This window comes from Salvelinus sp. IW2-2015, unplaced genomic scaffold, assembly GCF_002910315.2.
Source record: "Salvelinus sp. IW2-2015 unplaced genomic scaffold, ASM291031v2 Un_scaffold1511, whole genome shotgun sequence".
In the NCBI taxonomy this organism is placed as follows: domain Eukaryota; kingdom Metazoa; phylum Chordata; class Actinopteri; order Salmoniformes; family Salmonidae; genus Salvelinus; species Salvelinus sp. IW2-2015.
This window is the reverse complement of record NW_019942955.1, coordinates 93,013-108,688: the sequence shown is the minus strand read 5'-3', so window position 1 is coordinate 108,688 and position 15,676 is coordinate 93,013. Positions and strand designations below refer to the sequence as shown.

The 15,676-nt window shown below is 43.1% G+C and overlaps 1 protein-coding gene and 3 long non-coding RNA genes across 6 annotated transcripts in view; 2 read left to right on the top strand and 2 right to left on the bottom strand.

The window, feature by feature from the left end:
- Window positions 1-16: 16 nt before the first annotated feature.
- Window positions 17-3,315, bottom strand: LOC112071078 (uncharacterized). Its single transcript, XR_002894020.2, has 4 exons — window positions 2,909-3,315; window positions 584-654; window positions 367-453; window positions 17-252 (listed from the first exon to the last, which is right to left on the bottom strand). It is a non-coding gene; the product is annotated as an uncharacterized lncRNA (long non-coding RNA).
- Window positions 3,316-6,529: 3,214 nt separating this feature from the next.
- Window positions 6,530-6,802, top strand: LOC139024443 (uncharacterized). Its single transcript, XR_011475761.1, has 2 exons — window positions 6,530-6,626; window positions 6,665-6,802. It is a non-coding gene; the product is annotated as an uncharacterized lncRNA (long non-coding RNA).
- Window positions 6,803-8,666: 1,864 nt separating this feature from the next.
- LOC139024442 (uncharacterized) lies at window positions 8,667-9,220 on the top strand. Of its 2 annotated transcripts, none has more exons than XR_011475760.1 (3): window positions 8,667-8,745; window positions 8,787-9,050; window positions 9,170-9,220. It is a non-coding gene; the product is annotated as an uncharacterized lncRNA (long non-coding RNA). The 2 variants fall into 2 exon arrangements; XR_011475759.1 differs by having other exon boundaries at window positions 9,124-9,171.
- Window positions 9,221-11,554: 2,334 nt separating this feature from the next.
- Window positions 11,555-15,676, bottom strand: part of chp1 (calcineurin-like EF-hand protein 1) — a 10,464-nt gene continuing 6,342 nt past the window's right edge. The window contains exons 6-7 of one of the 2 annotated variants that reach the window (XM_070439242.1): window positions 12,009-12,047; window positions 11,555-11,692 (exon numbers count right to left, since the gene is read on the bottom strand). In XM_070439242.1, the coding sequence (XP_070295343.1) occupies window positions 11,573-11,692; window positions 12,009-12,047 (159 nt within the window). In that variant the 3' untranslated portion in view covers window positions 11,555-11,572. Of the gene's footprint in view, window positions 11,724-12,008; window positions 12,048-15,676 lie in introns of both variants that reach the window. The other variant, XM_024138541.2, reaches the window with a different exon arrangement.

The window sequence follows — 15,676 nt, the reverse complement described above, 5'->3', positions numbered from 1 at the left end:
AAAGAGAAGAGATTCAACAGTATCCAGCCGGGGCTTGTATCCTGTGGTAGCCAGTCTCTCCTGTAACCCACACATCCCGGAGCGGTCCTCTCTTTAGTGAAGAAGGTTGATATCTTGATCCATTGATGTTGACAGACTTTGATCGATCTCTGGTTTCAACAGCTGTGGACTGAGAGTCTGGGTGATGGTGGCCTAATACCAGATTGTGCCTCACATGGGAGGCCTGTGGTCCGCCAGGACATTCCCCAACACCTGGCAGTCGCTTGGACATGGAAGACCTGTGGTCCGCAAGGACAGTTCCCACCACCTGGCATTCTGCTGGCATGGGCAGAACCTGGTGGTCGGCAGAGAACAGTTCCCCCACACGTGGCAGTTCTGCTGGCATGGGAGACTGTGGTCCGCAGGACAGTTCCCACAACGTCTGGCAAGTCTGGCACTCTATTTAGTTTGCATCTGTTTTGGGATTTGAAGAAGTGTGAGAATAGTGGGCAATGAAAAAGCACAATATAGATGCTAGCTTAACATACTCATTTACATTATGATGGCTAGCTACATATCATTATGACGGCTTAAAAGGACTGACCTTTGTCAAATGATGTACATGTTCAGATGTTGCACTGTCAGAGAAGATCTTGTCTAGAAGCTGGAGAGAGACTGGATGGACAAACATAATACCCAATTTAAAAACATATAGCTAGGAAATTAGCTAGCTATTTAATTGCACAAACAACCTTTCACAAATGTCATCCAAATGATCTATTATGAAAAACAAAATGTAGAAACCCGTGACATGCCCATAGTAAAGCAGGAATACAACGGAAACCAATAATTATTGCTACAGATGTTGAGTTGCTAGCTAGTAGCGAACTAAACTCCACGGGGAAGGTAATTTGATGGACTTCASCAACGGAGTGGCACCGAGACCAGTCTTTCGTGGAATTTAGCTCTGACTAAATCGATTCGCCCAAGGTCAATAATTATGAAAAAACGCCCACCTTGTACCTTTTGTTTGTCCTCTGTAGTTGCATGCCTTTGTTTGCAGATATCCATACCTTTTCAATACATGTTAATCAAATACAACCACCGACTGTTTGCTCAATGCTGTTGCTTTAAAAATGGTGTAGGTCAAAGATGTGTCAGGCACTTACCACAAATTCCTCATTTTGAACATGGCTATTTGTTTGTTATTTTTTTGTACGGCCATTAGCAGAGCATACATGATCCSAATTCTAGCTTCAAGGACGCTGGCAATTTGAAAAAAATTATACTGAACAAAAATATTAAAAAAAAAATGCAACATGTAAAGTGTTTCATGAGCTGAAATAAAAGGTCCCAGAAATGTTCCATAAGCACAAATTTGTTTACATCCCTGTTAGTGAGCATTTCTCCTTTGCCAAGATAAATCCATCCACTTGACAGGTGTGGCATATCAAGAAGCTGATTAAAAAGCATGATCATTAAAACAGGTTTTAATTTTTAATTAAACTGTGGGTTTGCACAACCAAAGAATGTCTGCAGAAACAGTCTCTGTGTGATCATTGTCCTCACCAGGGTCTTAACCTGACTGCAGTTCGGCGTCGTAACCGACCTGTGGGGAAATGCTCACCTTCGATGACCACTGACACGCTGGAGAAGTGTGTTCTTCACAGATGAATCCTGGTTTCAACTGTACAGGGCAGATGGCAGACAGCTTGTATGGAGTCATGTGGGCGAGCGGTTTGCTGATGTCAACATTGTGAACAGAGTGCCCCCATGGTGGCGGGGTTATTGTATGGGCAGGCCTAAGCAACAAACAACAAACACAAATGCATTTTATCGTTGTCAATTTGAATACACAGAGATTCCCCTGATGAGATCCTGAGGCCCATTGTCGTGCCATTCATTCGCCGCCACCACTTCATGTTTCAGCATGATAATGCACAACCTCGTGTCACAAGGCTCTGTACACAAATCCTGGAAGCTGAAAATGTCCCATTTCTTCCATGGCCTGCATACTCACCAGACATGTCACCCATTGAGCATGTTTGGGATGCTCTGGATCYACGTGTATGACAGTATGTTCCAGTTCCCTCCAATATCCAGCAACTTCGCACAGCCATTGAAGAGGAGTGGGACAACATTCCACAATCAACAGCCTGATCAACTCWATGCGAAGGAGATGTGACGAGCTGCATGAGGCAAATGGTGGTCACACCAGATACTGACTGGTTTTCTGATCCACGCCCCTCCCTTTTTTTAAGGTATGAGACCAACAAGATGCATATCTGTATTCCCAGTCATGTGATATCCATTGATTAGGGCCTAATGAATTAATTTCAATTGACTGATTTCCAAATATATGAACTGAAACTTTGTAAAAATCTTTTAAAATTGTTGCGTTTGGATTTTTTTTGATCAGTGTAAATTGTGCTGATTCATTTGCACTTTGAAAAATGTCACGCACCATAGTTTAGAGTCAGTGGATAGCCCTAAAACAATAACGTCATATGAACTGCCATCTTTATGCACGTAGGTCAATCGGTGGTGATGATATGGTATTTCATTAGCGTTTATTGGGGGGAAAAAGATGGGATTTCAGCCAACAAAGTAAGACACGCAACTACAGAGGTCAAACATAGGTACAAGGTGGCCGGTTCATACGGTAATTTACATTAAAAAAAACATATTTTTTTTAAAAGTATTGACCTTGGACGAATCGATGTAGTCGGAGATAAAATTRCACAAAGCCGTCTGGTGAAGTTAATCAGAAACTTCCTTCACAATTGAGTCGAGTTTAGTTAGCCGCGGCATAGCTAGCAGCGGTACAAGTAACAGTTAAACAAAGGACTCAGTGCCCATCTCGCAAACACTGATCATCCAACCACCTATAYCTACGTTTAAATACTACATTACTCATTAAAGTACTCACTGAAAGACATCCGAGCCGCCACAAATCATCAGTAAATGCTAATGTCCCGGGTGTCGTCCGTCAGTCGTTGTACGGGTCCCATGGATTTTTTTGCAAGCACCACGGTCTCCACCGTTCTACGCCATTTTTTTTTACTCTTGCATCGTCAGAGATAATGTTGAYGAGATGGGAAACTCCACWGYGATCGTGTACTGTTGCGGCAAWGGGCCGCGCGGTGCATTCTGGGCGATTCTGGGACAAGGAGCTGTTTCTCCTTCAAGGACTCTTCTTCGAGCTCAAAAAGCTAACATTAGCATACATTTCGTCAACAAGAAGTACAACATTACAAAATAATTTCCAAGATGTGAGATAATTAACTTGCTGTTTGTAATACTGTATAGCTCTGGAATGGTGACATTARGTACTTTCGAGGAAAATAGTTTCTCGATTTAATACCTTAACTTTGAGAAGGGTTTTGCGTGACGATTAGTTTAACAACCGCGGGTAGCGGGATAACGTGAACGCGATTGGTCGGCAGTCTGCTGGGTGGCSGTCATTCATTGCCTAATGGAATTCCTATGAATTAAATTCAAYGGGCTTTATTGGCATGGAAAACATATGTCTACATTGCACAACGCAAGTGAACTAGATCGTTAACAATCTTCTCCAATCTCATCCTTGCTCTAATATCTCTGGCATAGCTTTCTACGAAGATGCCCAGAAAAACTGACACTCAAATCCTAAAGCCCGCKCCTCAGTTTTCCTCCTATTAAAAATACTGTAAAAAGGAGAAATACACTGAATAAAAATCTAAACGCAACATTTTAAGATTTTACTAAGTTACAGTTCATATAAGGAAATGTGTCAATTGAAATGAATACATTAGGCCCAAAATCTATGGATTTCAGATGACTGGGAATACAGATATGCATCTTGTTGGTCACAGATACCTTTAAAAAAAAGGAGGGGCGTGGATCAGAAAACCAGACAGCATTCTGATGTGACCACCATTTGCCTCATGCAGAGCGACATCTTCACATAGAGTTGATCAGGCTGTTGATTGTGGAATGTTGTCCCAACTCCTCTTCAATGGCTGTGCGAAGTTGCTGGATATTGGCGGAAACTGGAACACTCAGTCATACACGTCAATCCAGAGCATCCCAAACATGCTCAATGGGTGACATGTCTGGTGAGTATGCAGGACATGGACGAACTGTGACATTTTCAGCTTCCAGGAATTGTGTACAGATCCTTGGGACATGGGGCCGTGCATTATCATGCTGAAACATGAGGTGATGGCGGCGGATGAATGGCACGACAATGGGCCTCAGGATCTCATCATGGTATCTCTGTGCATTCAAATTGACATCGATAAAATGCAATTGTGTTCGTTGTCCGTGACTTATTTCTGCCCATACCGTAACCCCACCGTCACCATGGGGCACTCTGTTCACAACACCATCAGTAAACCGCTCGCCCACACAAGCTGTCAGCCATCTGCCCTGTACAGTTGAAACCGGGATTAATCCYTGAAGAGTACACTTCTCCAGTGTGCCAGTGGCCATTGAAGGTGAGCATTTGRCCACTGTAGTCAGTTACGACACTGAACTGCAGTCAGGTGAGGAGGASGYGCACACAGAGGAGCTTCCCTGAGACAGTTTACGCAGACCCACAGTTTCATCAGCTGTCCYGMTGGCTGGTCTCAGACGAMCCCGCAAGTGAAGAAGCAGGATGTGTAGGTCCTGGGCTGGCGTGGTTACACGRGGTCTGCGGTTGTGAGGCKGGTTGAATGTACTGCCAAATTCTCTAAAATAGTAGAGAAATAAACATTKAATTATCMGGTGGACATTCCTGCAGTCAGCAAGCTAATTGCACGCTCCTGTGCACCTGTGTAATGATCATGCTGTTTAATCAGCATTTTGATATGCAACACCTGTCAGGWGGATGGATTATCTTGACAAAGGGAGAAATACTAASAGCGATGTAAACAGATTCGTACACAGAATGAGAGAAAAAAGCTMTTTGTGCGTGACGAACATTTCTGGGATAATTTTTTCATTTCATGAAACTTGGGACCAACACTTTACATGCTGTGTTTATATTTTTGTGATGTAATGCCGTCTTTTTGTAGGCGTTAACTCCGCCATGGTTTGTTGGACAAAGCCTATGAGGAAAATTAATGGCGTTTTTTTTTTGTACAAACACCGACAATAAGATCTGTGGTAAACACAGAACGCATCAATGTCTTAAGCCTATGAGAATCTTTATCAGCTAACGTCACTTTGTGAATTTTGAAGAATGTAAGAAAACAAAGCACAAAGGCTTCATAATTCATAAAATGTCACGTTAACTGACTGCTACCACCTCAGAACAAAAACGTACAAGATCTCCTAAGCCTGTGTTAACCTCTGACCTTTCGGTCATTAATTCCAAAAACCTATTCTTTCCCCATTCATTTTCCCCATAGGAATGGCTGAACGAACCTGAGTTAACTTCATTCTGGGTTTTAGGACTACAAGCTGGCGATCTATATAGCTAGTCTTGGACATCCCAGACCTTGCTTGGAGCAACGTAAACTGAAAAGACTAACAGCGTACATGGATAAATATTAATTAGGCCGTCTAAGTGTATGTGACCAATAAAATAAAAATTGATTTGTAACAAGACAAAAGGTAACTTTGAGCAAGCATGGCACCCGTTTTATTTCAATCAAATAATTTTTACAATTATAACATTTCACAGGATAAATTATTTTATATATCGTACATTTGAGTTATACTTGATTGGTCACATTGATTAATATAACTAATTGATGAAAAATAATCTCTACGTCCAGCAGCAAGGATCTGAACCTAAAACTCCTGCCATCTATCATGTTATAAAAAGTGCTACACAGGAATTTAGTAATTTCAGAAAATGTCCATAATATAGCTGGCGCTAATAGTGTTTCACCAGTGTTACTTATCACAGCCAATCACAACAATGGTGGACATTGGCCTATTGATTTCTCCCGCCGGAGCGGCATCGGTTGTCAAATGGGAAAGATGTTCAGACTCCGGTTGTCATCTAGTTCTTATTTCCTGGTTGCTAAAATTCTATACTGTTCGCTCAATTTTAGTTTTGTGCAAAAACAAGCACTGAATAGCATAGGGAATCATTATACCGTCTAAAAAAAAAGAGAAAAAAAAAAGAAATCGCTGTGAAATATCTCGTCAATAACAAAAACAATATAGTTTTTACAGCTGGTGTACCAAAACAAAACAAAACAAAAAAAAGTCTCACTCATTCCACTATTACGCCAGGTATATTATAAACATAATAAAATTACAATGCTAAAATTTGACCAAACATCCTGTGTACACAATCACATATAGCTAAATAAACGCTGGTACTGTCACACATTTGGCATTTCTGGTTCAAATACATAAGTTAGAATTCTTTTTCACTTCTCCATCAACAAGTACCTGGCTAACCTGATGATAAATCAACAATAAAAACACAGAACAGTGTTATGTTAAATATATTAGGCTACAATGTCCCTCTCGGTTGATTCACAATGACTCAGATCTTCTATTGATCATGGAGGTTTGCGTTACACTAGACTAGAGTCATTAGACCAGCTAGGGTCAGGGCTGTCTGAGACAGGTCATTGGGTCAGGGCTGTCTGAGACAGGTCATTCGACCAGCTAGGGTCAGGGCTGTATGAGGCAGGTCATTGGGTCAGGGCTGTCTGAGACAGGTCATTCAACCAGCTAGGGCCAGGGCTGTATGAGACAGGTCATTGGGTCAGGGCTGTCTGAGGCAGTCGAACACAATGGCACTCGATTCTCTGTAGCGCAATACTTTTGACCAGGGCCTATAACACTTTTTTTCATTATATAGGGCCTACACAGAGCACTACTTTTAATCAAGGGCCATAGAGCTCTGGCTAAAAGTAGTGCACTATATAGGGCATAGTGCGCCAGTTGGGACGCAGACGAGAAATGGGCATTAACGGTTGACTGGCTGTAGCTAGGCAGGGTGGACCCGTAAGAAAAACAAAAAACATGATAATTAGTTCCCATTTGACCCTTATGATATTGAAGGATGGGAGACCAACATCAGGGTACTAAAGTGGGTAAAGAAAAAGAAAAACAGAATGATGATGAATTCTCAAAAAAAAAAAAAGGGCCGTTGCAAAATAGTGTCTGACAATACAAGCGTGGCCCCTTAAACGCTGAGGAAGCTTAGACTGAGTCCCAAATGGCCAAGATATGAAGGGAATAGGGCTCTGTAGTAGTGCACTAGAGGGAATAGGGCTCTGTCATAGTAGTGCACTATGAAGGGAATAGGGCTCTGGTCTATAGTAGTGCACTATGAAGGGAATAGGGCTCTGGTCTATAGTAGTGCACTATGAAGGGAAAGGGCTCTGGTCTATAGTAGTGCACTATGAAGGGAATAGGGCTCTGGTCTATAGTAGTGCACTATGAAGGGAATAGGGCTCTGGTCTATAGTAGTGCACTATAAAGGGAATAGGGCTCTGGTCTATAGTAGTGCACTATGAAGGGAATAGGGCTCTGGTCTATAGTAGTGCACTATGAAGGAGATAGGCTCTGGTCTATAGTAGTGCACTATAAGGGAATAGGGCTCTGGTCTATAGTAGTGCACTATAAGGGAATAGGGCTCTGGTCTATAGTAGTGCACTATGAAGGGAATAGGGCTCTGGTCTATAGTAGTGCACTATGAAGGGAATAGGCTCTGGTCTATAGTATGCACTATGAAGGGATAGGGCTCTGTTATAGTAGTCACTATAAAGGGAATAGGGCTCTTGGTCTATAGTAGTGCACTATGAAGGAATAGGGCTCTGGTCTATAGTAGTGCACTATGAAGGGAATAGGGCTCTGGTCTATAGTAGTGCACTATGAAGGGAATAGGGCTCTGGTCTATAGTAGTGCACTATGAAGGATAGGGCTCTGGTCTATAGTAGTGCACTATAAAGGGAATAGGCTGGTCTATAGTAGTGCACTATGAAGGGAATAGGGCTCTGGTCAATAGGGTGACATTTGGAGCACAGACTTGATCTAGGCAGGGTTCCCCAAAGTCGGGTCCTGGGTTCCCCAAAGTCGGGTCCTGGGTTCCCCCCTCCTTGGGTGCACGTTTTGTTGTTTGTCCAGCACTACACAGCTCATTCAAATAATCAAAGCCTGATAAGGAGTTGGTTATTTGAATCATCTGTGCAGTGCAGCTTGGGTAAAAACCAAAACATGCACCAAAGAGAGGGGGGGGGGGGGACTGAGTTTGGGGAACCCAGACAGTGAGAACAAGTCAGTGAGAAACGAAGGAACATCATTCCTCGTTAGCGTTAACACATCGCACCTTAGTAGAGAAATGGACATATATTTTACATGTGCATGTTCATAGTGACAAAGCAGAAACACTTTGTTTTTGGAGGGGGGGGGGGGTAAAAAGTTAGGTTAAATATAGAGGATAGATTTGGCCTTTTCTGCCCTGGCTAACATTACAATAAAGCCATACCTTACATGGAACGACACCAAAACATGTTTTAAACATGGTTTTTTTTAACACAAGTCATGAAGGTGTTATAACACAGAGAGCCTTGGTAATGAACATTGAGATCTAGTTCAACCTTGGAACGGTCTAAACAATAAATAAGGTTCCATCTCTGAGAGAGACGCGGTAGAGTCAACATAAAACACCCAAGGCACGCATGTATTCCCTTTAGTTTACAGAGCAGAAATAATGAAAACTACAATGTTATCTGATCTACCAAATCCTTGGTCAGAGAGGAGAGGCATAGTACTGTATGGAGGAGGGGTCAGAGAGAGAGAGAGAGAGAGCATAGTACTGTATGGAGGAGGGTCAGGAGAGAGCATAGTACTGTATGGAGGAGGGTCAAGAGAGAGAGAGAGAGAGAGAGCATAGTACTGTATGGAGGAGGGCAGAGAGAGAGAGGAGGAGCATAGTACTGTATGGAGGAGGGGTCAGAGAGAGAGAGAGAGAGCATAGTACTGTATGGAGGAGGGGTCAGAGAGAGAGAGAGAGAGAGAGCATAGTACTGTATGGAGGAGGGGTCAGAGAGAGAGAGAGAGAGAGAGAGCATAGTACTGTATGGAGGAGGGGTCAGAGAGAGAGAGAGAGAGAGCATAGTACTGTATTGAGGAGGGTCAGAGAGAGCATAGTACTGTATGGAGGAGGGGTCAGAGAGAGAGAGAGAGAGCATAGTACTGTATGAGGAGGGTCAGAGAGAGAGAGAGAGAGAGCATAGTACTGTATGGAGGAGAGGGTCAGAGAGAGAGAGAGAGAGCATAGTACTGTATGGAGGAAGGGTCAGAGAGAGCATAGTACTGTATGGAGAGGGTCAAGAGAGAGAGAGAGCATAAGTACTGTATGGAGGAGGGGTCAGAGAGAGAGCATAGTACTGTGATGGAGGAGGGGTCAGAGAGAGAGAGAGTGCATAGTGTTGAGATGGGAGTGAGGCTGCGTCCGAGACGGCATCCTATTTCCTACGTTGTGCACTACTTTTGACTTGGGACCTATGGTCCCTAAACAAAATGAGTGCACTACATAACAGAGCCCTATGGGCACGGGTCAAAAGTAGCACACTACATAGGGAATAGGGTGTCAGTTGGGACATAACCAACGGGCATTGTGAAGGTGGAGGGTCCAGCCAATCGGAGACAGTCCTGTCAGAATGGGGTCCAATCAGAGACAGTGATGTCAGAATGGGGTCCAATCAGAGACAGTCCTGTCTCAGTGCAGGAAGCGGATGCTTCCACTTCTTGTTGCATCTTGACACACCTTCCCAGTCGTGAGAGAGAGCGACGATCTACGGGCCGTTACACAAGACCATCAACACCTGCAGTGATTGACATATATACTACATTATCTCTGTTTAACAAGACATCAACACCTGCAGTGATTAACATTATACTACATTATCTCTGTTTAACAAGACATCAACACTGCAGTGATTGACATTATACTACATTACCTCTGTTTAACATGACACATCAACACCTGCAGTGATTAACATATACTCATTACGTCGCGTTTAACAAGACTCAACACCTGCAGTGATTAACATTATACTACATTACTCTCGGTTTAACAAGACCATCAACAACTGCAGTGATTAACATTATACTACATTACCTCGGTTTAACAAGACCATCAACACTGCAGTGATTAACATTATACTACATTACCTCGTTTAACAAGACCATCAACACCTGCAGTGATTAACATTATTACTACATTACCTCGGTTTAACAAGACCATCAACACTGCAGTGATTGACATTATACTACATTATCTCGGTTTAACAAGACCATCAACACCTGCAGTGATTAACATTATACTACATTACTCTGTTTAACAAGACATCAACACCCTGCAGTGATAACATATAGTATACAAACATTAACCTACTGTAACAAGACCATCAACACCTGCAGTGATTAAACATTATACTACATTACCTCCGGTTTAAACTCACAAACACACCTTCTCTAAATACCAACAGGGGACTCAACGCAGACACAGTCAAGCTACTGTAGAACTGACAACATAATGTACATTTCAGGCAGAGTGTGAATTAGAGGGTGAGAAAAAAAATATCTAATCTATAACATCGTGATCCATCTATATGATAACACTGAAGGCTGTTTTATCTTGGTGTGTTTGAGTGTTCCAAATGGCACTCTACTCCCTATATAGTGCACTACTTTTGACAAGAGCCTACAAGAGTCCCCTGAATGGAGACATGGGTTACACTAAATACAACAAAGTCAGACGTTTGATTAAAACGCGATTTGTACTGCTCGTGGTAAATATAAAAACGTATTCCTAATTAAAAACGAACATCCCCACCTCTCGATCATGGGTTTAAAAAAACATCATAATCTGTGTGTGGCTACACGAGTCATCCCTGGAGAATCCCGTATCAAAAGACCCTTTTCAGGTTTGCCTGGCGGCTTATGGTAGAGAAATGAACATTACATTGTCTGGCAACAGCTCTTGGTGAACATTCCTGCAGTCAGCATGCAAATTGCACGCTCCCTCAAAAAACGTGAGACATCTGTGGCATTTGTGTTGTGACAAAACTACACAAAAAAAGGGGCCTTTTGTCCCCAGCACAAGGTGCACCTGTGTAAATAGCATGCTGTTTAATCAGCTTCTTGATATGCCACACCTGTCAGGTGGATGGATTTTCTTGGCAAAGGAGAAATACTCACTAACAGGGATGTAAACAAATTAGTGAACAACATTTGAGATAAAAGCTTTTTTGCGCGTCTGGAAAAAGTCGGTCCCCCCCCAGCTCACGAAACATGGCACCAACACCGCGTTTATACTTTTGTTCAGTGTAATTCTAAGAGTATAGGTAAGACCCAATGACAATCTCTGAATGTTATTACGCTCTGTTGTTTTGTAACAGATGTCCCTTTCCGTTCATCAAGCGACGCGGTTCGTTCGGTGGCTGGAATTATTTGAGTGGACAAACATGTGCAGGTAGCTACCTACTTTAAAAGATGAAAACATCCTGACTGGGTGTGTTCATGTCAAATAAATTATAGATTTTGTTGCTAATGGCATCTTCACTATTTTGCACACAGGAGGTCCTGTGTTAATATTAACGTCTCCGAATGCCACGGTATAATTCACACGGATTCTAGGTTAGGTAATAGTTCATGTTTCCAAATATACAAAATGTAAGTTTCCAACCTTGATGAACTCATTAAAGGAAATGGAGTTGTCTCCGTTCTGYTCGGCCTCCTGGATGGTCCTATCAGCGATGCTGCCCAGCTGCTCGTCAGAGATGTTCACACCAACCATCATTCTAGACGTGGAATAAACATGTTCAAGCAACCATCATTCTAAGAACCTGGAATAAACATGTTCACAGCAACCATCATTCTTAGAAACCTGGAAATAACTGTTACAGCAACCATCATTCTAAGACCTGGAATAAAACCATGTTCATACCAACCATCATTCTAAGAACCTGGAATAAACATGTTCACAGCAACCACATTCTAAGAAACCTGGAATAACATGTTCACACAACCATCATTCTAAGAACCTGGAAATAAACATGTTCACACCAAACCATCATTCTAAGAACCTGAATAAACATGTTCACACCAACCATCATTCTAAGAACGCTGGAATAAACATGTTCACAGCAACATCATTCTAAGAACCTGGAATAACATTCACACAACCATCATTCTAAGAACCTGGAATAAACATGTTCACAGCAACCATTATTCTATAGAACCTGGAATAAACGTTCACAACCAACCCTCATTCTAAGAACCTGGAATATGTTGACACAAGTTCCTTAGAGTCTAGAATGTACAGTTCTTAAGTCTTAACACCAGAGATGTTAAGTACAAGATGACCTAAATGTAGTATACATAAATACTATTATTTTGTATAAAATGAAAAAATACACTTAATTTTCTGGTAACAAAGGGTGACAAATATATTCAGAGCTTGAAATTCCAGTGTTATATGGGGGGTAAGCATCTCAAGGCAAGGTGCATGATATAAAGAAGCTAGGCAGCCATTTTGATTTTCAAAAAGAAATCAGCTTCTCCGAGTCATCTTGAACCCTGAGATTACAGTGATTGTAGGGAACGTCCCAGTCCCACAAACAGGTCCATACATCAAGGGCACGTCCCAGTCCGACACCGGTCATATATCATTGGGCACTGCCCACCTAGACCACAGGTCATATATCATTGGGCACTGCCCACCTAGACACACAGGTCATATATCATTGGGCACTGCCCACCTAGACACACAGGTCATACATCATTGGGCACTGCCACCTAGACACACACGGTCACACATCATTGGGCACTGCCCACCTAGACACACAGGTCATATATCATTGGGCACTGCCCACTTAGACACACAGGTCATATATCATTGGGCATGCCCACCTAGACACCAGGTCATATATCATTGGGACTGCCCACTGTGGCTGGCCATTCGATGCTAGACACAAGGTCCATCATTGGGCACTGCCACCTAGACACACAGGTTCATATATCATTGGGCACTGCCCACCTAGACACACAGGTCAATATCATTGGGCACTGCCCACCTAGACAACACAGGTCATACATCATTGGGTCACTGCCACACCTAGACCACAGGTCATATATCATTGGGCACTGCGCACCTACGACACAACAGGTCATATACATTGGGCAACTGCCCACTAGGACACACAGGTCATACATCATTGGGCACGTCCCAGTCAGACACAACAGGTCATATATCATTGGGCACTGCCCACTAGACACACAGGTCATACATCATTGGCCACTGCCCACCTAGACACGGTCATACATCATGTGGCACTGCCCACCTAGACACACAGGTCATACACTCATTGGCACTGCCCACCTAGACACACAGGTCATATTCATTGGCACTGGCCACCTAGACACACAGGTCATACTATCTTGGGCACTGCCCCACCTAAGACCACAGGTCATACACAGTTGGGCACTGCCACTAGACACCAGGTCATATCATTGGCACTGCCACTAGACACACAGGTCATATATCATTGGGCACTGCCCACCTAGACCACAGGTCATTATTCATTGGGCACTGCCCTAGACACACAGGTCATATATCATTTGGGCACTGCCCATCTAGACACAACAGGTCATACATCATTGGGCACTGCCACTAGAAACACAGGTCATATATCATTGGGCACCTGCCACTAGACACACAGGTCATACATCATTGGGCACTGCCCACCTAGACACACAGGTCCAATATATCATTGGGCACTGCCCACCTAGACACACAGGTCATACATCATTGGGCACTGCCACTAGAACACACGGTCAATACATCATTGGGCACTGCCCACCTAGAACACAGTCATATTCATTGGGCACTGCCCATCTAGACAACAGGTCATACATCATTGGGCACTGCCACCTAGACACACAGGTCATACATCATTGGGCAGCCACCTAGCACACAGGTCATACATCATTGGGCACTGCCCACCTAGACACACAGTTAACATGATGATGCAAGTTCGGGCAGCACTGCCCAGTCAATAGGCACGCAATGACGCCAATTGCAGAAGAGGAAGGTTTCACAAAAAGTAGACGCAAAACATTTAGTTGGGGTTGGAAAGTTACACCCATTTTCTCAGTACATGGCAACTTCTCCTTCCTTTAAAGTGAAATGCTTTAGAAGTTCAATAATAAAATATTCTGATCACTAAAATAGCCCTTTCTTTACTTGGCAGTCTCTACATTTACTGTACTAGGCTCAGATTACAACATGACTTGCGTAAAAACCTAAGACAAAGGTCTCTGTTGTTTTTCAACAAAGCCAGAGAACATGAGTATTCCCTTGAAGCTGGTTTTTCAGCTCTAGTGTCGGTCCCAAATGTATTTATCCTCCCTGATACATACTCCTTTACAACAGTAAAGCCCGATTTCTCCAATGACAATACGGCGTTGAGGTCTTGAGACTTACCTGTTGTAGACTAGGGGTCCCCAAAAACATCAAGACTGGCGAGCAGCCCCAAAGAGTGGTGTAATTTGTTACTCTGACCCCATCCTGACCTGTAGCAGCTCGTCACGGGAGATCTTAATCATCTCTGTCCAGGTATACCGCCGGAAAGCAACTGGAGAAGAGATGGAAGAATTTAATGTGGAAGTCACCATTTCAAAAGCATTTTAATGTCCAACATCAAATAGAAGTCAGCTTTTTTAAATAAAGAGTAGTTGGAAAGGGTGATAAGAGAAATAGTCAAGTGTTCCGGGATCCAGGCTAGATTTGCCCAGACTGTTTGTGCCGTCTTGACAAGGAGTTGCAGACCGTACAAACACACCTGTGACAGGCTAGGGCCTAGCCTCTTGACCATCACAGAGCAGCTTATTGCTCTGCTGTTGAGTGCTCAGAGGCAGTGGGGTCCCTTGTTCTTTCGTTGTCTTCTATGGGGACGGAAGTGAGCAAGCGTCTCATGAAGCTTCTGAGTGACCTGGTCCTCCTGTCCGACCAAGTAGGGTGAAAATAACAATCACTTACACCCATCAATATATAATCCTGAAACCACAGTCAAATAACCATTACTCCAGTCAACACCATCAATTGGTAGGCTATAACAGAGGCCTACATATAGACTGAGCATCGTCTCTAGGGTACGGTAGTGAAAACTTACACTGTATAATTTGCTTCTAGCCATCCAGTAAAATAGTCCTTCACTAGTTAAAGACTCGAGGTCACTACACCTCAGACCAATGCGACACTCTTCTAGCAGGCCATTCATTCTGGCACGCGTGACTCAGTCTAACCTGACAGACAGACGTGGGTCATCTCCGGAGAAGTGCCTTGAACAAAGACACATAATCATGTCAGTGCGATACCACCGACAGCTAGTCAATTACAGTGTAATGGTACACGTCGGCGACTGCAGACAACAGACTCCTGTCCTGAATTGAACAGCTCCCCTGCCTGTCCTCCAGTCATGCTCTAGCCTGGTTCAAGATCCGTTTATGCCTCTTTACTAAATTATATGGTGAAAATAACCATACAAGTGGTCAAAAGACGCAACAAACAGAATCTAGGACCAGGCTATAATGCTACAATCTGCGGTGCTGTGAACCAGGCTATCTCTAGACTCCAGAGGATCAGTAACACCTATAAAGTACAGCTAAAATGAAGTCGCTTCACATCTGGTTGTGTTGGGAATGTAATGATATAGGCTATCCAAGTCAACAATAAATAACATGGAACTTTCAT